Source organism: Dermacentor variabilis, chromosome 5 (assembly GCF_050947875.1).
Source record: "Dermacentor variabilis isolate Ectoservices chromosome 5, ASM5094787v1, whole genome shotgun sequence".
Taxonomy (NCBI): domain Eukaryota; kingdom Metazoa; phylum Arthropoda; class Arachnida; order Ixodida; family Ixodidae; genus Dermacentor; species Dermacentor variabilis.
In genome coordinates, this window is record NC_134572.1 from 31128521 (window position 1) to 31154314 (window position 25794).

Sequence of the window (25794 nt, forward strand, 5' to 3'; positions counted from 1 at the left end):
GAATGTTTTAGATTCTTTAAAATATGTGGGCGAGCATATAGACTGGCAGTGGGCCAAGCGCACTTTTGGTGGCTAAACTTAAGGTATATGATTTGCAAGAAGCACTATTGCGTCCGAATATTCCAAATATTCGCAATTATTCCGGATTTTATATTTCCTTTTGTCACTGGAGAAGAAAATCGCCTCTTGGCTGTTATTTTTGCGTGGAAGATCGAAGTAGATTTGCCAATTTGATGGTCCAAAGAACCGCATAAATTATGGATGGGTAGACGTTTAGCAGGCAATATGAAGAACAGAGTCAGCTGATAGCTAACCCTTAAAATCCCACGAGGAGTTGCAAATCAAATGTTCAGCTGATGGTTTTGGCGGTAAAAAGAATTATTGCTTTACAGACGAATAAATAGTCGTTTAGTGGTCCGAATACTATGTATATGACCTGGAAGATGCGAGTCCGGTGAACTGCGTAGCTCCACAGCAATTACGAAACAGTTGTTCACAGAGATTACAAATGCTTTTAATTTGCAAAGCAACCTTAGAGACTTCGAGAAGGCTCAAAACGGCTGCCGTGGCACCCGCCCACTTTACCAAGCTAGGTTCACGAGAAGTTTGGTAATTAGTTATAGGCTTTCAATTTAACTAGCCACTATTTAAGGCGCTCAAAGGTACAAGGTGTACGACCCCATGCTGGCTCTTGCTTTGTTGCCGTGGATGATGAGCAAAAAATGGAGCAAGGAAAACGCCGGGGCCAATGTTTCGACAAGTGGACTTGCCTTGAAAAAGACAAGTTCACTTGTAGAAACGTTGGCTCCGGTTTTCACCTTGTCGTTTTGCTCAGTGTGTTGACTTTCCATCTCCCGCCTTCCCTGGGTTTTCCCTGGGTTTCTTACGGTGGATGAGCTTTTTAACAGCTGCTACTGCCTCATGTGTTTGTGCATTCCCGAAGCGCTAGTCTGTGGAAGAGAGGACGGCGTATATTTTGAAAACGTAAGGTGTTGAAAGCCCTTACAACCACTGACACCCTGGAAAATATGGCTGCTTGCCCGAATAACTGTTGGCGTAAGCCAGCAAGTGAAAGTCATGCGCGGAGGGTGTAAATTTTCAACATATACGCTTCGGCCTTTATTCGTACACACTCAAGATCGCAAATTTTTAAGCTGGGCATTTTAAACATCGTTAAACGTCTGAACCAAAATAATGGCAGTAGTCATTCAGGTTGGGATATTTTGGCTAAAGTTCGAAGACATAATATATCCATACGCCACAACCTATATAAGCACAATATATTTAATGTACCACAGGTACAAATTTTTAAAAGTTGTGACAAAGCCCGTTCAAAATAATAAATTTTATGAAACCATGACCTGTAAATGCTCGAGACTGTATTGACTGCGCAGAAATGTTGCGAGGACACAAGATGTAAGAACAGGTTACGGCATACAGCACATAAAATTGCCAATTTTCAATTTTATTAAGCAAACAAGAGTAGAAAAGTTAATCTCATTATATGTTTGAATAGAAAGTGTCTTAAAATATTGGTGCAAGCATGCGTCACTGGACATGAGTGAGGTATTTTGCGTACATATTGGCGAATTCTTCTTCTGCTTTTTCTCCTTCACTGTTTTGAATAATTTATATGCGCGAGTGTATATACGCATTGTGTTTATGAACACATGTCGTTCTGTGTGTGTGGAATATCTGTGTATAGTTATTGTTTGATAAACATCGCACTTCTCTATGTATACCATGCCTAATTATTATATTTTCAATGTCAGTGCGTAAAATGATATCGCATGTGCGTTTCGTAGGAGCAGTCTCCAGGCTTTGTGCATTTAGCTCTTGCTCCGTTTTCGTTTCCGTTGAAAGAAAATAATAAAATTCCCATGGTGCTCGCCACTAGACCGACGGAAAACAAAATCAGTGCTTTTCAGCGGCCAATCGAAGAATAGCTTCAGCTTGGCGTTTACTGTCGGTAGCGCTCAGACACGTGCATACACCTCGATGTGGCATGGGCGCTGTTGATAGGCTGGAATTCCTGTCTGTGTGCGCACAACGCCCATGCCAACAGCGGAAGACAAAACACTACGGGGTCTCCTCTGCAGAGTCAGTTGACTGGCGGGTGACAGCACGTCCTATCGGTCAGGTCGTTTTTCGAAGCCAAGCGCCCTCCTCCTGGCGCGGGTCTTGCATATTATTGCTGTTCGGGGTCGAAGACGAGGGACGTACTCTTGGAGTTGACGAAGAGGAGACGAAGAGCTTTATACAATATTTACATATAGCAGGTAATAGCATACAAGTTGCGGTGCCAAAGAGGGCACCAGGCCGACGGGACGGCTGGTGGTGGTTATCTCTCTAACAATAGGCCAGTTCTGCTTTAAATCCCTTTGGCAGGAACGACGCGAGACCGTTGCTGACATCAACGGCATCGCCTTCCTCTTTCGTCGCTGAAGAAGTCCAAGCTGCATACCACCGGTTTCCATGGCGAGGGGACCGCAGTTCTGTGGAATTTTGAAGGCTGTCAGTGGATTCGTCGAGGTGTTCTGTGCCCCCGAACTCCTCATTTAAAGCCACGGAAAGGGGCTAGGAGTTTTCAGGAAGTTTGCAGGTTGTCACGAGGGCAACCCCTTCAGAAGAACGAGGGAGGGGAGAGGGAAGGGGGAGCGCGTGTTGCCTGGATTATAGGTACGTAGTGTGGCACAACAATGCGTCGTCGGTACCGTGACAAAGCCGTAGCGACGATGGCGAAAGCACGTTTCACATGTCTGCATAAATGTTATTGTAGTAAGACGGACAAGTAAACACGAGGCATTTAATGACATTCCGTTCGTTACCAGCGTTATTGTTCTAGTTCGCAACGTCGCCACAGCTCCGTCTGTGTGTCGTTTCTGTAGCGGCGAACGATATAAACGAATCTCTTCCATGTTAAGCGCGAGTCGTCATGCGCGTTGTAAATCATTACGTGGCACCTCTTTGTTTTGTACATCTGTTCGCTTATATAATCTGCTAGCGCCTTTCACAGTTGGCACAGTCAGACTTGATCATTTCTTCTTACGTGATTTATTGCACTTGGTGTTTGGGGGGGGGGGGGCAGGGGTGAAACTCGGCAAGATTCGAACTGCGCCAAGAAAACGAGTACAAGCCGAAGGAACACACAAGAAGCGCAGTTGTGTGTCCCTTCCGTTTGCCCTGAATTGTTGGGGCAGTTTTAACCTTCCTTCAAGTATGAACCAACTAACCTTCAACAATGTCCTACTAAAGTGAAACTCGGAGATTGACGAAACAAAAGTGGTGAAGTTGGCAAGCAAGTGTCGGTGCCGTTTCTCGTATTCGCACAGAGCCTATGGATAAGCATAAACATTCGAGTATGAAATAGCAGGAACTGTGGCTTCGAAATTCGTTCAGCTTCAAAAAAAATATGGCACGGATGCAGGAGCCTTGGCGGATTTGAGGCCGCCCATGGCCATCTTTAACAAGTTCCGCACAAAGAGCAAGATTTCCCTTGGGTGAACGAAAGCGCTAACAGCGAGGAGAGAAAGGAAAACACGGGATAAGCGGAGAAACCAGGAAACTCTGAAGGTTGCAGAAGCCAGCAGGAACAGACTGCTTTGCTGCAGGCTATGCTGTGCTCACCTTCTTTTAACGCGCTACCCAGCTTTGGCGGCGCACTTTTTCCGGTCGCGGACAACAAACACGCTAAAGTAAAAGCGTTCATTCCTGGTTCAAAATTAGCTTTCGCACTGCCTCGCCTCGATGCTATGCCTGCTTCGACAGAATGAATTGCAAGTCACAATGTAGGCTATCTGAAGGGTTAGCATTAGCTCCTGCAAATGGCGGCGCTCTGACGTTGACGTTTTGCGTTTACATGAAAACAGGCCAGTCCCTTCATCTCTCTGGGCCATTCCCGATGTTGACGACAGTTGACGTAGCTGAGGTTACGGGCCAATTATTTAAAGATAAAGCTCAGGATTCGGGATTCCACCACAGCGCCAGTAGCCATGTAATTGCCGATGGAGTGAAGCCGACGTCAGTGCACTCAACATTCCTTTCTTTGTGTTTGTGTGTGTGCGTGTGTGTGTGCGTGCGTGCGTGCGTGTGTGTGTGTGTGTGTGTGTGTGTGTGTGTGTGTGTGTGTGTGTGTGTGTGTGCGTGCGTGCGTGCGCGCGTGCGCGCGAGTGGGCCGGATTATGTTCGCTTTTATCCTGCATTATTTGGTGATGTGATCTTTAATGGATATTGTGCCCCGATGTTTCGGTTTATCTGCCCAATCAAAAATTCGGTAAGATTAAGCAAAAAAGGTGCAGGCACTTGTTTGGTCACAGAGGCAATACGCCGAACGAGTAGCTCTGAGGATAGAATCCTTGTAAGGAGTGAGAATCGAATTGACGTCTATTAATAGTGGGCTAACTATAAAATATAAGCCACTTAGGGCGCCATTGCGTAGTAAAACCAGATATGTTTGACTGAATGCGCTTCGGAACTTCATTAAGGAATGTATTAGTTTTTGCGGCTTCAATACCTGGCACGTACTCATAGCGGGAATTAGTCTTAAAGAAGGTTGTAATGCTCTCACGCATCAAATTGTGACTACATAGAATATAATATTGTTGCATAGCGCAAGACGAAAGCTCACCATGATTGGCACTCCTGATTCGTTTACGCTTTTTGTCTTCACTAACGACGAAAAAGGCAAACGTATTGGTGGCAAAAGCTACTCGCAAATGGCACTAGTTCAGCAGTTCAGAACCTAGTCATGGATTCTTGTTCTGGCTGTGGCGTCTGTTCCCCTACAGATGCGAAATGCCAAAACGCTCGAATGTTAAGGTTGATTTGCGCGTTCGCAAACATTAAGTATAGTAAATGTTGCCTACAGCCCCTGCTGCCCCGTTATGCATAGCAAATGCGGATTTAGGATGTTTAAACCCCTGGTCCGTGGTGTTGCGACTGCTGCTCTATTGAGCAACTCTAAAGCGCACCGATTATAATGCGCATATTAAGCCCGGAATCTCTGTTGTAAAGGACTGGTGAGTATCTAAAACCGTCAACGATGGCACTAAACACATTAGATTACATCGAAGAAATGGCCTCTCCACATGAGGCAGTGACTGGCCTTTCACACATAATTCTTTCATTCATTCAACAATTAATTGTCGTGAGAGTCCGGCGGCGTACCTATTTCCAGTAATTCCCATTTTATGTACATAAAACAGTCAATCAAACACTTAAAGGGCGACTGTCGGCAATGAGAAACGCAGAATAATATACATATATTCGGAGAAAACTAGCGTGATGTCAAAATATCTCTTGGTGTTTAAGTTTCTATATTTCAGATCAAAGTGCAAAATAATATGGGCGGAAACTGACGCCTTTAATGGCAACACCGCATGGTCCGTCGAGCCGTGACAAAATGGCGATGAATTGCATGTACGAAATACTTGCCCTGAAGCGAAGACAGCTCAATTTCTCGCTTATTTTTCGTGACCACGTTAGCCTTCATGGCGATAATGGGCGCATTCTTGTATATACTGCATATTTATCTACAATATAGTGACAGTTCTTTGCATAGACAATTGAAGGCTCTTAAATCCTGGTATACCAGCCGCGCTAATATTCGCAATTGTGGTATATTGTGATAGGTTCTACGCCTAAATCACGGTCCGCTTCATGGCGTCGTCATCCGTCATAGCGTTGTTCACGTAACCGGTCCCATTACTCGTGTTCACGCTGAGCTCCAGCGGTATGTCATAGGGTTTCTCCTGCAAGAAGAGGAGATAGTTGTGTGAGACGCCTAAAGTGCATGCAACTAGAAAGTTTGCTTGGTGGACAACAAAAATTTGTAAAGTGCTGTATTTTTACTCTACTATTTTACACACTTTGTAGTGCTGGTTACAGAAACCTGGCCAGTCCGAGTCAAGTTAGAAGTCAGGCATAAGCAGCCCGTACCAAGAACGCTATCCATAAATTCGTTTCTTGATGCTTGAATTCTGTGCAGCCGCCTGATTCCCACGAAGACAATACAGCGTTCGAGCGATGCATTCAGAGAAAACATTCTGGGCTGTTCACTTACTGAAAAACCTCTTCTAGGGTGCATTTAATGATTAAGCTAACGGATGCTATGAAGTCCAGTAATGTGGAAAGTTGGGCTAGTTGGTGATCAGTCATCATACCTTACTGGTGAAGCAGCGCACTGACACAGACACAGTCGACACACGCAGCGAGTGTCGTCTTTTCTTGTGTGTGTTCGCTGTGCCCGTGTCAGTGCGCTGCTTCACCAGTAAGGTATGAGGATGCTATGAAACCACGCCAATATATCATTTACGCCACAGAGTTCTCAATACTACTGACAGTATATACGCCAACATAATTTGGCTTCGCGCGGTGCGTTATTCCACGCAAAAGTAAAAGTGTACAGCTCTGTGATCGGTCGATAACACGGTCCTTGTATAAAGCTACAGCTAAGTGCCAAACTATCCCGAGTGTGCTTGGATGCATCTTTCCAAAACCGCCTCTGAACGAGTACAGCAGGCTGTTGGGCTGACGCAAGGTCAACACGACGCTCATTTATATCTTGCCGATTACGCTCGGATCAAGTCGAGAACCAATTATGAGCCCTGCGTGTCGATTTCGCTCGCGTTTGTTGTGAAAATGTTGGGTGATGTGTGGGAGAGGGGGGGGGGGGCGTTCACAACGGGTACATGTATCTAAAGTACGCGTCCGCTTCATGACGCGTACTTTGCCAGCTGGCAAACTTCTCTCTAGTGATGGGCCATTTCCTGTACAGTATATTGGAGAACTGGCATTTTACGGAGAACTGCTGCCAACGGGCAACAATACATTTTTTTTTTGCTTCGTTTCAATTTTGAATCCAAAATTTCTTACTAGATGTCCTCAGTGAACACTGAATGACCGCCGGCAAGCATCATTTGCTGGGATAAAGCAGGAACAGAGGTCAAGCAAGAAGGTTCGGGTGTGGTTCTCTTTCTTATAAAAGCATGGTTAGCGGTGCAACATCCCTAGCTGCGTTAGTATCACATAGGTAACGTAGAACGAATACTATGTACACGTATGTTTCGAATACGGCAGGAACTGTCTGTAAAAGTTCCACTCGAAGTCATTGGTGACTTGGTGGGAAGCTCGCCTCCAATGTTCTACCTTGTGTTACCCATGTATATATGACTGGAGAGGTTGTCGCAAAAAATTATTTTCGTTGCATATCCTTCTGCTCGGTGTACTTTGCGTATTTTAATGAAACAAAAGTTTACATCGGGTACTTTTGTGTCTATTTCTTATAGGGTTAGAACATATTTGGAGGCTATATGTTTAAGCTGAACTGCACATATGTTTGCGCTAACAAATTTGGATTCCGCCACTGCAGAGAGAGAGAGGGAGAGAGAGACAAAAGGGAAGGAAAGACAGGGAGGCTAGCCAGTGTAAGTACCGGCTGGCTACCCTGTGCCGGAGAAGGGCTAAAGGGAACAAAAGGCCAAAGAAGAAATAAATTCAGAAAAATTCACACAATAACGCAATGCTACGGCCTACAACATTCAAAGACGGTCGCACAATTCACAAGCCCTTAAGAACTTGAGCAGAGCCCTGAAGGCCTTTATTGCCGAAACCCCTCTTGACTAGTGTCCTAGAACGCCTTCTGTGAACGTGCGATTGTCAAGTTTTTCGAACGCTGTAGCTACAACTCTTCATGACACATTGTAATATGACGGCAGATCAGCTCTTACGCGAAGGTACTGCTTGAAATTTCATACAGAGAGAGAGGAGCAAGGAAAGGCAGACATTTATTCAGGGTGCCGTTCATCAAAATGTGATACGTACGCGCGTTTCCTGAACAGAATGCTGAAATAACCGTGCCGTTCTTGCCATTACCTCACTCATGTTATAAGCTCACGGGACGTGGTATGTTGCTTTATTTTCCTTCCAAGTTAAGTTGAATAGTTACCTCAATAAATATTTTCGTGTGTTCCCTAACTAGTTTAATGGTCCTGTATTCTTGCGATGATAAGCAGCGTGGGTCATGCTATTCCCTTTGATTTTTTTTTAAATTTTCACTGCACCGAATTTGGCGGATTCTTTGCAGTGGCCTTCCACCTTACTTCTCGAACTGCTTAATAAAATGTTGTTTAGCCATCAAACGAAGTTATATGTACTCAGCCTAGAAACCTTGTACTATACCTACTCGACCCTTTCTCAAAGTTCTGTTTTGAAGCGCAGTAAAACAAAAGAATTCCGTCAACTCCTTTGCCTGGGTGTAAGTTGCCGCATATTTAAATGCATGTTTGAGAGGTGTGACGCTCAACTATTTTCCTCACCTCCCGTTATTACCCTTTACGCATTTTAAAGCTAATTGTTTTTGTAGTTGCACCCGATAACATAATTGCGAACATTCCAACCTACATTCAAATGCAGTCCACTTACCTCCGGCTTCATCGGCACATGTTTCGGTTCCTTGGCTGGCTTTTGTTTCTCCTGGGTCTTAGTCTTCAGGTAGATTTTCCTCATGCACGGTGCTATGAAGCTTGGATCTACGTAGGCAGACTTCTTAAAGCCTATGTAAAGACAAGGCAATGACAGACATTTGTTGCAGCCAATCTATGTGCTAATGGTGGACAACTTACTTTGCGACAAAATGGCTATTTCTGGGACCTTTCAGGTACTCAAATCGGAGTTCCTGCACTGCGTACCTAATACTTGGCTGTTTTGAAATCAGTACCAGGTTACGCAATAGTACGATTAAACTGCGGTGATGATTACTTTTGCAATATATTGCATTCATAGCACCATGACAATAGCATATAGGCACTAGCATTACATTGTCTTGTGTGGTCTCCTGTGACAACCATTTAGTCTCGGTTTGCCCGTTTTTTTTATATATGACAATGTATTTCTGTTTTCGGATAATGTTCAAAATATTCAAACTATGTTTCTAGTTCGGCACATGACGACACTGCTGTAGAACAAATCGTAGCCTTTCTTTGGCGCCTTTCAAAGCTGGATGTGGATAGTCATTCCAGTGATAGCTTAGGACTGTATTAAATCGTAGATTTTAACTTCTGAGCCATAAAAAGCCGCAGGTGCCACTGGTTTTGGAATGTAAGGTCATGGGGTCAAGAGAACTGAATCTTTGTGGTACCTGTTTAGGTGTCTTAATTTCGAAAAACCTGACCTCCATAAGCCTTTCGCATTGACTTTTGCCTACTGTAGAGAGCTGTTATACCAAGACTGACCTCGGGCACGAGGAATGCCGTAATCACAGAGCACTTGATTACACACGCACGCAAACAGCTCTTTAAAAGCGGCTAATAAATCTACGTGAAAATTTAACGAATGAGAAGCTTGCTTTGTAAATGCTACTATAGTTTTCCCAATGGTGAAAATCAATGTATAACTTAGGCTCCAGCCAATACGTCACAAAAACCTTAAAAGTGTAAACATTAATTACTGGTAAACTGGCGCACTCGACACAGCTGGCCGGACGTTTTCTTTTCGCAATTGGCTTATCAATGAGCGTGGAGCAATGTCGTTTCCCACAGTAAGCTATGATAGATGTATTAGATGTGTTCTGCGATTTGTCTCTCATTTAGGAACAGTGCGTTCTAGAAATAAAGCCTCTGAACTCACCGCAAATAACCGTGAAGAAAATGGCTACCACGAGCGTGACGAAAAAGCTTATGACCGGAATCCACATATACGATACGTTGTACAGGTCGTATATGCCCCTGGAAAGGCGAACAAAAGGAAAAGCAGTTTTGACACTGACTGGCCAACCACAACATAGCAGTGGCTGTACTGTATGCGTATGAAAAAATGAGCGCTAGAAAGGCTGAATTTAGTGTGAAAATGCACCTACCATAATTTGAACAAATGCAACAAACACCACAAGTAATACTTTTCTATAAAAGTGAGATGTCTCACATCCACGCAAGCTTTCTAGCAGTTTTGTCGAATATTTTCATTGATTGAGGCGGTTGCCATGCCAGAACAGGGTGGCCAGTGCGGGAGTCTGTTGTTTATACGTCCCGATCGCTGTTGGCAGTGCAGTTTTCACAAACACTTGCGACAAAGGTGCGCTCTTTCTGTGTGGCAGCGTGCCACTTGTCATATGCAAACTGTATGCGCGCAACAATATAAGGAGGCGCTGTAGGGAAAAAAGGGATATATATCTAGGACAGAAGCTGAGATACATGGCAGTGGCAGCAAGACTTCAATTTTGCATTACAATATGGCTGAACCATCTACGTGCTTATAGCCAGGAGTAATTCTTTACTTTTATGGTTCTCTTCATGTTGGTCGCGCATAATCTGCTCCCATATCAAAGTCTTCTTTGGAACCATCTATACTTGAGCGTAGTTGAGCCGTGGAATGTTCATACAGTCTGTGTTTTACTTTACGAATCCTGGTAAGTGCCACTATGAGAGTGCAAAAAAAAATAAGCTACGGAATCATTCCAACTGCTTTGCGTCGGTGTAATAGGCTCTCCGAACTCAACTCCATTTTCAAGAACTCTCGCACACCCCTCAGAGCAAATTCATCATCTTACGCCCAAGGACAGCAAAAACATTTTACATACGGCTGCGATAACTCTGACGAGCGGGTTTAAATATATATTCTGGAACCACATCCCCGCTGCCGTTGCTTCAGTCACAGATACAAATGCCTTCAAAATTGCCATCACAGCAATCATCGTATAATTGTATTATCATGTTCCATTTTTTTGTCTGTTGTAGCCACGCCACTGTGTAATGACTCGACCTTGAGAGTAAATAAATAAGTACATATAAAGAAGCAGTCTGTCCCGCAAAATGAATCGCCGCGACCACCTTTCTTCTTATAGATAAAGAAATGGAGTCTCAGTATATATATTGCATCAGTGCCACTTCCTTTAGTTCTGTCTTTATGGGACTTGTCGTATTGTATTTCACGCATGCCTAGTTTATTAATTTTTTTTTAGATTTGCATTCACTTCTGAGCGCGAGGTTGTCTTTGAATTACTTACCTGACAAGTTGATTTCTTGCTATAATGATTGCGCTTTCCCAGCACTAAAGTAATGTACCCTATTGTGACTCTGTATATAATTCATCAAAGTCAAAATTCATAATTGCATTTGAAGAGTGGCTAGCAGGCTGACGCTAAAAAAAGCAGCCACCAATCGCTTTTTTATGTGCGTCCCTGCTTATGTGGACTACTGAGCCTTGCATCAAATTGTGTGGCCTTTACTTGATTTGTGGCAAGATTTTGAGTTTACAGTGAAAATAGGCACACTTAGGATTACAAAAGCGTTACGTTTTGGGCGAGTTGGGTGTACATGGTTCTTCTTAAACTTTTGCGCGCACAAAGACAGGACGCCGAACGAAGAAGGCACACACAACCTGCACAACCTTACACACCTGCATGTTGTGTGTCCCTTCTTCGTTCGACGTTCTGTCTTTGTGCACGCAAAAGTTTAATAACAACTAGGATTACAACTAATTGGTTACGAGCTGCCGTGAGGAGGTGGAGGAATGAGCGTTTATTGCGAGAAACAGCGAGAAAGTGTTCTTTCTTCGCCCTAGATGTGCGGCTCTCTTAGTCCAGAAAGCCGTTGGCTAATGCCACAGCCCGGGTCCGGTCCACCAGACTTCGGTGATCTTCCAGGCTCTGTGCCTTTAATATTGCCTCCCACATTTCTTGGATCGCTTGTAGCGGTTCTCAGGCATGATCTTGATTGTTGTTCTCGCGGTGTGGGCACACCAACACAGTGTGTTGGAGGGTGTCTGGTACCTCACAATATCGGCATAGGTATGAGAATTTGGTGGGCTGCATGCGGTGCATGATAATTTCATGGACATACGTATTCGTTTGTAGTGAATTTGTATTCGTTTGCCGTGAGGAAAATTTCTTTTAACTTGACTGTAAGAAATGTTGGCGCCGCAACTTATGTGTGTTCAAAGAGCTGTCATTGTCAAAAAGAAAACTACCACTACAAAGTCTGCGCAACTCGCCTCGCAGTTTGGTTAAGTTTTAAGCGCCACTGAAGTTTTTGTGACTAATTTGTGTGTCTAAGTGATTAACGCATTGATAATAAGTAGCCTGTCCGTGCCCCCTACTTGTAACCTAACGAATAAAACTCGCACTCAATATGCCTGCCCTCGCCACACCTACGATTTTGCCTCACCCCGCGTAGTAAGTCCGCTGCGGAAGCACACGGACGGTGTAGTTCAAGGTGCACGCTCCTAGAGTGGTGCGGGCAGCAGTGGGCTTGGCGGGGTACAGCATGCGTCCAACAGCCACCCACAAGGCCATGGCCAAGCCCGTAAACATGGATATCAGGGCGGTCTGAAACAGTTAAATAAAATGGGCGAAAAATTTAAGCATGTCAAGCATGTGGCATTGCTATCATGCGAGCCGGGCGCACTCTCCAATGTAGGGGCGACGATATTATGGCGACCTTGGAAAAATGCTGTCCTCGAATGAACACTTCGTAGATGGGAACCTCAATAGCAGTAAAAAGACAGAGAAAGACATAGAAACGACGAAACACGGCGCTCCAATGGATCAACTTCCGTGAATCAATGCCTTGATCAATTTCGTACGTAAATTCCAGGCCTTTCATTCACGGGATATCTTTTATAAATAAATACAGAAAGACCCTACTTTATAAATACCAAAACCAGCATCGTTAGCGCATGCATTTTGTGCATAGGATGGTTTGTAATGGGAGCGTCGGCCTTCCCGAAAGCACCACGTCACGTAGTATATAAGCCTGTAAGTTATCTAAATCTTTTTACCGCATTGTCGTTCCCAGGTGCTAGGTTCGTTCGGAACGACAATCAATGGCTAATAATAAAAGTGACCCTAACAGTTGCCAAGCTGACAGAAAAATAAGAATGTTTTCAAAAATAAAGAAGGCTTCGATAATTTCGTTCACCATGATCAAGTGCGATGGTCATGGTGAAGCAGATCTTTCAAGCGCATGAGAACGCACACGTGCGTGTTCTCTGTGGAGTCTCGGTGCAGTGAGCGCTTACACAAATTCCTCAGTACCCACTTGTTGACTTTACCAAGACTGTTCTATGTACTTCTCGACCGCTGCCACAATATTACGAAAAAATTGTGAGCAAATCTTTATTTGGCAGCCCAAATTCTTGATGCCGGGTAAAAATTGGCGTGCGGCCTACCTATACTGCACGAGAAGAGATGGGGTTGACCGAGGGGCCCGATTTTTATTAGTCATATCATAAGAAGCCAACAAACACTGACACCAAGGACAACATAAGGTAAATTAGATGTGTTTAATAAATGAAATGAAGAAACGATAAATTGATGCAAATCAAAGTGGATGAAAAAACAACTTGCCGCAGGTGGGAACCGAACCCACAACCTTCGCATACCTACCTATACTGCAGTCACTTCTTTCCTCTGTCGGTAAATTGCATAACTCGAAATAGTGAATGCAATAATGAATTATGTATTCGAACTTAATATAAGACTGCATGACCTCATCTTTGCCAGAGATTTCCGATTACACATGTCGTTCATCAGCCCGATCCACCCTGTACTTGCAAGTTCTCTAATATCATTATAACATGTAATCGTCGCTTGCCCCCGACTACCCTTTCCATTGCTTCGTACCCGCTATCTCTATGTGGTGCGCTAACGGTAAGCTGTTCTTATAATTATGATAGATAGAGCAATCAATTAACAGTTATGTGCACGGTTCCTGACTCCTTACTTTATTGAAAACTAGGTTTGCTTAGGTTTTTACTTTTCGTTGCTGTTCTGGATCTTCATTTCTGCTTGTCTTGATGTTCTATAGAGAGAACCTGGAACGTAAGACATTCTCACAAAGTTTATTATGAGAGATCAGAACACTAGTGAGTTATCTCTTAATTAAATAAAATAAGGCCATGCTTATGATCCTCTGGCATACTGCTATGACCGGCCTGACACTGTAGAGAGACGAAGACGAAGTGTCTGCGAGCCAGTATGTTACTTGGTTTAAATTTCTCCATGTTTAATATCCTTTCTCTAGGAGCCTCCTCTATTCGCAGCTACCACAGGTATGTCTGCTCAACCGTGGAGGAATTCATAGTTCTTTCAAAACGTTGTTCTTAAGTTCTTCAAACATTATTTTTATCCGTTATACTGCCAACATCTTGCTGATACCATCAACATCTTGGCCAATCCCCCGCAGTGGGTACGCGCCATCGAAGAAGGAAATCCAATCCAATCCAGCCCAGGATGTTATTTCTCTATCTCAGCTGTTTTCGCCTGGTTTCTGTGTACATCTTTAGAGAGCCGCCATGGTTTGTGGGACGGATTCAAGTTGACGTCCTCGTGCCTCTGCCGGGGATGGCGGCTTCAGCGGCGGCTGCGTGTAGGCAGCGGACCGGTCTCCAGAGCGACGCCAACGGCGATGACAGTAGTGTCTGCTCGCTCCGCAGTGAGGACTTCCCCGATGACGCCTTCGAGCTTGTGCGGAGCCACAAGGCGAAACGAAGACACACCACCAGGGCATTCATGTCTCCAAGCACGCAAACGGTAGGACCAACTCGGAATACCGCAGCCAGTATGTTTCTATTTGTACCACAACTCGCTACCGACAACCTGAGGCTACTCAACAGACTGTCTGTACCGGTGCAACTGGAAGCGGTGGCGCAGAATCAAGTTACAGATGTTAGAGGTAACCCACAAAAAAAATGTGTTGGCTAGTGACGCCACACATGAGACTGCGCTGAGAAACTTGAGTAAACTTACACAACTTGGTGCCATAAAGCTCCGCTCGCACCCTCCCCTGAACAGTGGTTCCACTACTGATGTCATCTACGACGCGGACATTTCCATCTCCAGCGCTGACTTGCCGATTCTAGGATTCTAGTGAAGCCTGCCCTTGATGGCGTCGCCATACCCCATGTGTATCGCCTTGGCACATCCCGTTATCGGTAGGCCTGACGGAATCCAATCTAAATCTGACAAGTTCATGGTGGAGAACAATACAACATTGTCCACACTACTAAAGCCACAGCCCAAGCCAAAGCCACAGCGGAAATCACAACCGAAGCCACAGCCAATGCCACAGCCGGAGCTGGAGCCGATGCCACTGCCGACGACAGAGCTGGAGCCTCCTCAAGTGATACAGCTGCGCACCGCTGTAGAGTGCACAGCTTGGGTTCCTCACAAATTGCTCAAAGACCAGCAAGTGTTTATGACGCTCCAGTCTCTGATGAATACTTTTCGAATGCTCTGGAATAACCTGCACACTCTGTCTGCGATGCAAGTGCTGGATGGTCGCAATTTAGTGCTTGCGAATCTTCACTAAGCATCATGGCTCACTCGCAACATTCTATTCGCACTGAAGTCAAAAAGGCTGGGGTTTATCTTAACGATATACTGTCAGGTACTGCAACGTACTGCTGACGACCAGTGGCCCCTTGGTCTTCACAGGTTACTTCAACGTGCATCAGCAGCTATGGGGAAGCACCAAGATTAGCTTCAGACAGCAGAATGACGGCAGCCTAATGTATCGGTGGGGCACTTGCTTGGGCTTGACTGATTTCGCGGCGCTTTGCTGCATGCACAAACAGTGTTCACTCTATCCCGCTTTGCTCGTTCTGTTCCCCGTTTTCCTTCCCCAGTGTAGGGTAGCAAACCGGACACTTGTCTGGTGGAGCTCCCTGGCTTTCCTCTCTTTGCTATATCTCTATCTGAAACTGCAGACAAGCAATGCCAGCAGAATGTTGCGGTGCAGAGCTAGTGCGGCTAAAAAATGTTTCAAAAATAAATTTAGTGTTTTTACGCGCTAATACAGCAGTAGGTACAAAAACGTTTTTGCATTTCTCCCCCATCAAAATGCAGCAGTCGCGGCCGGGATCAAACCCATGACCTCAAGCATATCAGCGCCATGCCATAGCCGCTAAAATGCCATGATGGGTGTTGAAAATAAAAGTCATTTCCTTTAATTCTTGCTACCTCGTCGTTAACTGGTGGTATATGCTGCTACTTTGGAGGATGAGCGATGTATTAAACTCGGATGTACATGAACAAAAAAGAAATCGAACACTTACTGTGCTTCCGCACCAGGGGAACAGGAGGCCAAGGAAGAAAACGGCGCAAGTGGCGCCTTTTATTGATCCTGTCATGACGAAAGCGGCCTACGAACGAAACAAATGTTGCCTTTTGTTTATTTCGTCTTGTCACACATCAAGGGGAACGCGACACATGTGGCACAAAATGTCTTCAGTCGGCGAGCCACGAAGACAAGAAAAGAGCGAGAGTATCATGGCTCCCATTCAATGACAATTCGTGATGTTCTTCTTGAGAAGACGCGCTGTGCTATCTTGACAGCTAACGTATCATTTGCAAAGGCAGTCGGACACTGCCAAGCAGTTCTTACTGCTTGACAGCGCCCCACAATTTGCAAGTGCCAGTTAAGCTTTATTCAGATAAAGGGCTGGAATTTCCCGAACAAGCATGGCGCCCACAAGTGCAGCCCAATCACACAGCCCACAAGGACACCAAAGACGAAGTGCTAGCGGCTCGATTCGTTGCAGGTGAGCACGTCATGAGAGTCTGTGCACTGATTCCGCAATCCAATCAATCGTGTAAGTCTAGCTTTAGACAACATATTGTCTATGTTTCAATGCTCGCCGTAGAAGGATAATATAGTCCGCTGATCGGGAACCAGCCCTCTTTAGCTTCGTTTCAATGCTATGAAATACAGCAAAAGAGGCGGCTACGCGAACACACATCGATGTCAATAAGGCTTCGAAGCCTTATTGGCAAAACAATAACGGGCTTCTTTGTTGTTAGAACTGGTGGGAGGCTAAGCATAATACTTGGAAACTCGACGGAAAAGTCGTCTGCGCACATGAAAACGCAATCAGGCTTTCTTGCGCATCTTATGTAACTTACTTTGCGTTTTTCATAAGGTGGCATAAAAAAGAAGTTCGAGATAACGATAACGTGTGTTTTTCGGGGCTTTATCTTGACGACGAGAAGTGCGTTGAGTCGCAGAGATTTCATGCATTCAATTACTTGGGCTCGTAGTTGTCTTAGCTGCCGATGTATGTGGTGTCCAATGTTGGCCAGCATTGCAACACACCCCATTACAGGATGCCAAAAAACGTGCACTCGCCAAGAATGGAATAAAAATAAAGAACCGACGTTTCGGGCCCCGTACGGGTCCCTTGATCACAATGAAGATCTGAGCATGAGCGCGCGGCTATTTATGGGTAAGGTGGCGCAGTGTTCGGGTGTATATCTAGGGACGATTACCCCGCGTCCTGTTTATCATGTGTCTAGTTGATTGGATGTGAAATGATTCTAAAAGCAAACGGGCAGATAAGTGTTTTTTCTTTTGCGATGATGGCTGCCGAGTCCCAGTCAATGATGTGTCCAGTTAGTTCGTGATGGTTCCGCCAGGGCGTTCGCGGCTGTGTGGCCCTTGGCGACGTCATTCATGTGTTGTTTCAAGCGCCGTTTAAAATTTCCGCTCTCGCCGATGTACAACACGTCACACTCCTTGCAAGGTATCTTTATATCACTCCCGGGTAGTCCGCGTGTTCCAAAGGGTCTTTTACGTGTACCAGCTGTTGGCCAAGTTTTCGGGAAGGCACGTGGGCGATTTGAACACCATAGCCCTTAAAAATTCGTGCCAGGGCGTCGCTTGTTCCCACTGTGTAGGGTACCGCCGCGCGCTTCACTGCTTCTTTCGCCGTTTCACGGCGGGGCTTCGCTGCTTTGCGCTCCTGCGTTCTGAGCGGTTGTCGAGGGTAGCCATTGTTTAACAGGTCCCTGTTTACATACTGTAGCTCTTGCCTACGTTTCGTGGGGCTGGAGCAGATCTCATTCTTGGCGAGTGCACGTTTTTTGGCACCATTGTGTTTCCTCGCCAGACGAGTTTTCGTCGAACACTTGACTACACCCCATTATAGTATCGTCTTAAGATTCCGCCCCACACTATCCTCCCCAATGTTAAGACAGTTAAAACGCGGTGTCTATGTCTCATACGGCAGTGACTGATGTGCTTATTATTGTTATTTTCTTAAGTCACTCTGAATATTTTTTACAAGCTGCAGCATAAAATTCAACCTCCCTCGCGTTGTCTGGCAGGCACTTGGATGAGTTATCACGTTCACGGCAAATCATTTGAACCAATTTGTTTATTTTCCCTTGAAGAGTAAGATTTTATTGATCGTCTAACGCAAGTATTATATAATTTTTAGTCAATAGTATTGCCATTGTAATCTTAAGGCCCTTAGGCGTTATTATGTCACTTTTCACTCTGACATACTAAATTACCATAGAGGGACGAGGATCAAATATCCCCGCCTCACAATACACTCACTCAAGAACAGGCAGTTTACTGGCGAAAGCTGCAGACAGGAATTTTCCCAAATTTACATCAACTATACTAAATGTTCCCAGGTCAATACAGGGACACATGCCCGTGGTTTGGCGCAATACCCACACTTTATCACATCACATGGGGGTGCAATACGAATAAGGCATTCCACAAAATAGAAAATCCGAGTGCGGAGCAGCGGGAGAGCGTGCTCTTCAGCGGCGACCCTAGCCTCCAACGGAGGCTGGTGGATCATGCCCGACGAGCAGCCACGCTCAGTGGTGCCCTGGAATAGGGGCGCCAACCATGCAGGCCGGAGATCGGCATCAACCAATAGAAGATGAAGACATCCGGCCCAACCGCTGAATTACTCTTTCTAGGGGAATAAAGCTTACTTCCTTCTCCTCCTCTTTCTGAAAAAAATTAGCTTCTCGGATTTCTGGAGCTTGGACCTTGATTCGAAAAAAATTTTTTTTGCTATCCAAGACCTAACATTTTATAAGGTTTTTAATATGTCTTCACAGTCTCCAGGAACGCAGCAAAAGCAAAATAGCAAGGTTTTTTTTAAAGAATTATAACATGAAAGGCAACACTGCATGTAAGTTTTAAGTTATAATTTAAACGTAACGCATGCAGTTGCTTAAGACTGCCACATGGCGCATGAAACACTTGAAAAAGTCCAATAAAAGTCACTAGCATAACGCTTTTCGTGTCTATTTTCTTTTCACCGAATAATGCAGCATTTTATTCAATTTTCGCCATCTTTGTGCAGAAACTCTAAAGCTGCAGCTCCACACTGACTCACCGATAAGATAGAAGGCAAGCCTCCCGAGAGAAATGCAATAGCCACCGCGATGAAACCGAAACCGGCAGCTGAAAAGTAAATTCGTATTTGAAGTATTCTCACCGACAGCAAAAGCAGAGAATGCCACACAGTAATTCCCATGTCCCATACGCGGCACACCAAGGGCAAATTTGAACCATATCAAGTGAAGTTTTCAGACTTTAATGTCAATAACTCTTGAGCAGTATTCGAATCTACTGTCTTTCAAGAGATGCCATACGGTGTGCTTGCACCATGTGTGATTCAGAAAAGGTTATCTCGGCAGATTTTCGCCACCAATAGAGCACTGCTGCACGCGTCTTCGGGCCGGGGCTTCAGCCAGAAAATCACTGCTACAAGTTTTGAAATGATGTGACTTTCGTTCTGGAGTGCCCCTTACTCCCATGATTACGGGCCAGCCCGTTGCGCAAAATTACCTGCAAAACATGCAATCCTAAGATGTGCCTCACCGAGACTCTGTCTAGTTTCCTGTCTAGTTTTATCGCGAATGTCAGATATATGGAATACAATGTTTAGGTCGGGTGATATTTTTTTTAATAACGAGGCTAGATCGTGACTTGCTAAGAATACCATGAATGGAATTTTTTTGCATCCGTACCTAACGCCTTCATTGCCCACATAACACCTGTCGGAGAGAGCTTCACCACGGGTTTTAGGAAATCTTCCCACGTGATGGCGGCCAAGGCGTTGTAGCCAGACGACAAAGTGCTGAAATTAAAGGGAGGAACGCCATCAAAACTGAAGGCCACTAACTAATATCGTTCAGACGTCAATCACGCCGGCAAAGGTTTTGCTACATTAGTTCGAATGTGAATACATCCAATCAATATATTACTCCTTGCAAAGTTATTAATATGACGCGTTTAAATTACAGGTATCTCTTGTTATTGTTACCTAACATATATGTCTGTATTTATTCTAAACAGATTCAAATTCATATTTTTCCCCAACATACTTATACGGATCTATAGCAATACACAGGCAAATTTTCTGTAAAGGTGTGTGTTAAAACACGCTGGTTGGTTCATCTTTAGAATGAAAAAAAAAAACAACCAGCGCGATACAGGATGAGCGAGTAAAGAGCACAGGACAGAGCTCTTGTCCTGTGCCCTTTACTCGCTCGTCCTGTGTCGCGCTGTTTGTTTTTGTTCTGTAAAGGTGGTATGTGAAAATGCGAGAGAGAAGCAATTGGGGGAAAACGTTACAAAAAATAAATAACGACTGAAATTCTGTCGATGAAAGCTACGTTTGCTTGCTTCTGCAAGTGTTTTGCTTGTGTCTTCGGGATTCTTCGTGCGATACTCGAAACACATTGTCCTCCTTAAGGTTTTCATAATAGGCATTCGAGGGAATTCAAGTAGTGCCATATTGAACTCTATATTGCGTTCTGCTGTTTCTGAGCAAGCTTTTCATGACACAGAGCGTCCTCCAGCTGGAGCGTAGCTGCTAAAAAGACAAAAAAAAACAATTTCAAAAGGCTTGAAGAAATTCTAGACAGTTGCAAGCTATGCCTCGCCCAAAATTTTTGAAAACAGCGCACTTGCGCTGTAACGGATCTGAGTTTGGCAAAGGGTCATATTGTGACAAACGCTCGTATAAATACTATCGGCTGTGCCAACGCTCAAGATTGTTTGATACACGCGCTACATACGCGGCAAATCCCATATAAAACCAGTCTTACCTGAGCGATCCACTATAAACGGCTGTGACAAAAAGTCCAGTGATCCCAGGCAGATGGCCCAACGTGTCCATCACAAAGTACGGCATCAACTGCGACATAAGGGGCCCTCCAATAATCAAATAACCATGTTACAACCCCCTTTGTTTCTCAAAATGAACTTTCAAATTACCAATGGATTATGCCTCGAACAAAGCGGGAGCAAAACAAAAAGCGTGTTGGTGCTTTAGTACATGGATAGACAGCATGGTTCCGCGGAACCAGTTGAACAAAGTTAGCAGGCAAAGAGCGTGGCTCAGCGTGTATTTCCGGTATCATATTGTCCAGAGTAATTGTCGCTGTTGTGGTGTATATTCGTATGGTTTCGCAGTTAACCTAAAGAATATTTTGGTGTCATTGGTGGCTCGGACGTCTATATGAAACTACCGTCTCTAATACAATTATTTCTCCGCGAGTTATCGCTTTAAATCATTCAGCGAGTTAGTTTCTGGACAACCCCACAAAAAACTAGCGGACAACGTTTGGAATTGCAAGCAATCTCTAAAGAAAACTTCCAGTTTAATACTGGAGCGAGCTGTTGTGAGAACCTTGCAATATTACCTTGTTTTTCATTCAACGAAGGGGAGTATGTTGTGAGTCATCGTGGTTCATCTTGGTGCACGCGTGTTTCCTTCACCATGCCTTTAGTCTATAATTTTGCTATATATTAGGTGCAAGTTCTAAGCCGGTTTGTCTAAGTAATAGATTTCCGGAAAATAAGCTTATATTTAGCTATCTACAGCGATAGTTTTCACTGAGCTCGGTAAGAGCTGCAATTACCACAATCGAGGACAGGTCATTCTTTAACTTGCCTGGTCGTACTTGCTAATTATGGAGGCCTTGACCGGATCGCAGTGATGATAAAGCGCGAAGAGCAGCAGGCCACATAGCGAGGAAGTTGTCAATATTGCTATGATTCCGACCATATTGATGTATAGCGCCCTGCAATTGGGAGAGAGATGGGCATTACGCAACGAGTGCTGGACATGTCTGCCTGGCCATACGCGTAGCACGCTATTCTAGGTGAAATTGGTGATGCATGTAGTAAGGCACACACGCACGCATGCGCGCATGAACGTACGCCCGCACCTACACAATCTACTACTAAGAATCCCAAACATACACGGCAAAAAATGTCGAGGGGGAAGTTTCCTCCGGGAAACGGCGCTGCAAGTCGGAGCCTCTCATGTAAAAAAGTGGTATGGCGAGGAGTGAATCCTTAGCTAAATATGACAAAAAGTGGGACCACAGGAATGTAGTGCGACAGTCACTGCTTTTGTCATTATGTTCGGAAATTCAGGGAACTGACAACGAAGGTCTCCAGCGACGGCTGCCTTCGGAACAGGCATAGTTTTTATGTCGCAATGGCTAACTTTTGAATTACCTAGTCTGAAGGAATGGCTTAAGAAAGTTTCTGGAAGCTGTGCAATGAATTACGCCACGTATGCAAAGGGAGTCGTTCTTTCTATTTTTACAGCCGCATTTTTATGTATTACAGCGTTATAACTAAACATTACGGGAACGTGTGGACATCAATAACAAAAGCGCACTCTAAAGTGACCCCCTTTGTGTTGGAGTAAATGCTTGCGCCACAGGAAAACCAGTCGCGGTTGGTCAATGGCTATGGTGTTCCGCTACTTAGCACGAGGTCGCCGGTTCGATTCCATCTGCGGCATCAGCATTCCAATAAGGGCGAAATGTGAGAACGCTACTGTACCGTGCGTTGGGTGTAATTACTCGATCAATCAATCGTTTAAGCATATTTGAGGTCATCTTCAACAAATCTGCATAAGGGAGTTGAATATAGAATGAAAGGAAAACAATAATACCGCAAGAAGGCTAGCGAGCACTTCAATCTTTCTAAATGTGTGGTTTCACACGACAACAAAATTCGGTAGGCAGCAAAAAGGCAACGTCGCAAAGAAAAAAAAATCACGCAGAAAGCGTCAAGATGAGTATATATCTTATTGCAATAGCATTTCAATGTTAGCGCGCACTTTGTTTAGGCACAAAATCAAAGGACGTTATAACTGTGTTGCCGTTTTATTGTTGTAATCCTTCTTAGACTATATATATTTTGCCTGACTTGGTTGAGGAATTATGCCATTCAACTTCTTAGATACTTCATTATGTACGCTAATGACTAATACATTTCCAGTTTTAAATTTCGTACACCTCTAGTGAAAATATGATCCGTTTCAATTACGGTCCTGTTAGGCTGGCCACTCGTTATTGCACCGCCAACAGCTTCGGTTGTATGTGTGGCGTATTGTTTTCACGTATTCGGTTTGCAAATCCCCTGCCATTGTGATTCCCATGGCACTTATGCTACAACCTGCACTGGGCGGTGTAAAGGCTGCTGTCTGTGGCGGAACGTGCAAGTACTTGCTCTGCAATCTCTTTTACAGTGCGCGTAGAGGGGATACCTGCCTTCTCTGTTGAGTTATTTCAAACTACCGCTTCAAAAGCTGCTGAAGCTCCAGCAAGCGCGGTGATGCTTCTTCGTTTGCAAGATGCGTGGTGCCCTCGCTCGACGGCTGTCGCTACATTGAGAGAAAGGCGACTACCACGGCAGGCGCAAGGCGTCGCTGCTCATTCCAAAAGGGGAAGGTGCCTCGATGTAGCACACCGCCGATGTAGCACGCTGGTGGCGCGCTACATCGAGGCACTCTACAACAGGGTGACGTGAAAGGAGGATTGATTCAATCTATGAAGATAAATAATATGAGGACATGATAAGTTCGTACAGACTAGGTAAAGTAACGTGTGTTATATATAATGACAACGCAAACAATTGAAATTGAGCTGTTATGTTGAGGGAGAAGAGGGAGAAGAATATAACAGTGGGGAAACTAAAGAATAGATTCAGGCCAAGCCAAGGTTTCCAAGACAGTATTCCTCTACCTCAGTGCACAGAAATTTCAGTGATGATGGTACATCACTATGGATATCGTTTCTAGCTATTAGGGGAGCTTACTACAATGTAGGCGGTGAGTTGCTACGGTTTATTCTCGAACAGGAACGCGCAGACGCAGATTTCACAAATCTCGTCCAGGAAGACTGCCAGCTATATATACCAAAGACACATTACATGAAGTAGTACGAGACATTCGAAAAAGAGTAATGCTGCCTCAGCTAACGTGCATCAAATTAGAGATCTTATCGAGGTTAAAGTTAACCAAAGGGTGACGGGGCAAATCGTGGGCAAATTATATGCCCACGATAAAACCACAAATGAGGCAGCACTAGCTCACATGGGATGGGCCTCTCTTGAAGTAAGAAAAGCGCATAGCAGAATTACTGCATAAGCATTCGCGAACATCGGTAACGATAATTTTGCAGCTATAGGGGACAATTACCTGTATCTCTATAGCGTAGGCACGTAGGAGTGGATTAAGAGGTTAACGAAGCTGGTAGCCAAGTACGTGGTAAAAGATCGAAGCGCAAGTAAGCGAACCGCAGTCATGAAAACAAAAGGGAGAAAAATAGAGACGGTGTAGCGGAGGAATAGAATGAACACAGAAAAGTCCATAAAGTTGTACAAGAACCGCAACAGATCAGGAAAAAAAAAATTACTGCACCACAGAAGGCTCTACATTAATTCTAGAAATCCGAGCTGGCTGCTTGAGATGAGGACGGAAGCGTAGAGAATTCTATTTTCAAGAGTATAGTTCCGGTGCCTGCTGCGTAAGAAATTTCAGAGGCGACCAAATACACTGTAATGAAACGCACAGCCATCCATCCAGCCGGAACCGTAAAGAAAGTATAACTTGCTGAAGACTTCGAGTTCAAAGCTGATGGGAGCGATAATTGATCAGAGGCGGAGATCAGCAAGAGATCATTGAACCATCGATGAGGAATAAACCGAAAAAAATAACACTGAAGAGATGTAGACGGAATCGTCAGAGACATAGACATGTAAAATGCTAGATTAATATATAGTAACTTGAAAGTAGCATACAGCGGCTACGTAATTATTTGTCGCGACTTCAATTCAATGGAAATGCCATGAGCGATTATTACCGTTAAACACTAAGGAAAATACTAATGTGCGCAACACCGCAGCTTACAAAGACGCCTGCAGTTACACTGAAGTTACTTCACACAACGGTGTATGGGACAGAAGACTATCAGGCAGCGGGAAATAGAAGCAAGTCCGCACCATAGCGGCAGCACATTTTTTAAATCTCCAAACATACTTGTATATCTCTTTACTGCGAAATACATTCGCATTCTACTTATCAATTGTAGTTATTCGCTGACCTTTTATCTATTTCTGGGCAACACTGCATGGAACACAAATTTACTCGTCACTGATTACGGGGGCGAATACGTGAAACGTCGTGGTATTGTACTAAGAATCGTATCAATATATAGTCAGCCTTGACCGGTCTCAATGACACCATATTAACATTTAGGTGGTGTTATTCGCTTTAAATTAACGGCATGGGCTAACTCGCTAACCGGTAGTCTGCTGCCGCGCACTTTCAATGACGGACGCTGCCTTAAACGTTGTCCAGCATGAATTAACATTTTCTTTCATAGTTATTATGTTTAGTAATTGAAACAGGGTAGTGTTTCACGGAACACCTTCTATAGCGGCAGCCATTACGACTCGTAATTGAGGCGTTCTACACTGCGGTGGCGTTCTCGGCAACCATAACGTCCCACGAAATTGCGCTGATACAAAATTCTGTATGCTATCGAGCGATGAATGCGCCAGGGCACAAACTTACGTGCGTGCCTTGCGAGTCGAGCTGAGGCTGCAGTATCGTTGAACCATGATCTGGTTGGTGCAGAATCCTGTCATCCAATTGATCCCGGTCCCAAACACGACGCTCCAGAAGGTGAACGTCTTCTGAAAGTCCATGCTCATGCTTGGCGTCGCAAAGGAGAGCAGAACAAAT

General features: G+C 44.6%; 1 protein-coding gene across 7 annotated transcripts in view; it reads right to left on the reverse strand.

The window, feature by feature from the left end:
• The window catches only part of LOC142582403 (sodium-coupled monocarboxylate transporter 1-like), a 127192-nt gene that overhangs the window by 83870 nt on the left and 17528 nt on the right, over positions 1-25794 (reverse strand). For 5 of the 7 annotated variants that reach the window (XM_075692090.1, XM_075692087.1, XM_075692086.1 and 2 more), the window contains 9 exons: positions 25624-25764; positions 21700-21829; positions 20852-20940; positions 19769-19878; positions 19132-19199; positions 16048-16134; positions 12159-12319; positions 9625-9722; positions 8422-8552 (listed from right to left, as the gene is read on the reverse strand). In XM_075692090.1, the coding sequence (XP_075548205.1) occupies positions 8422-8552; positions 9625-9722; positions 12159-12319; positions 16048-16134; positions 19132-19199; positions 19769-19878; positions 20852-20940; positions 21700-21829; positions 25624-25764 (1015 nt within the window). Of the gene's footprint in view, positions 1-5275; positions 5751-8421; positions 8553-9624; positions 9723-12158; positions 12320-16047; positions 16135-19131; positions 19200-19768; positions 19879-20851; positions 20941-21699; positions 21830-25623; positions 25765-25794 lie in introns of those variants that run through there. The other 2 variants (XM_075692089.1, XM_075692088.1) reach the window with 2 other exon arrangements.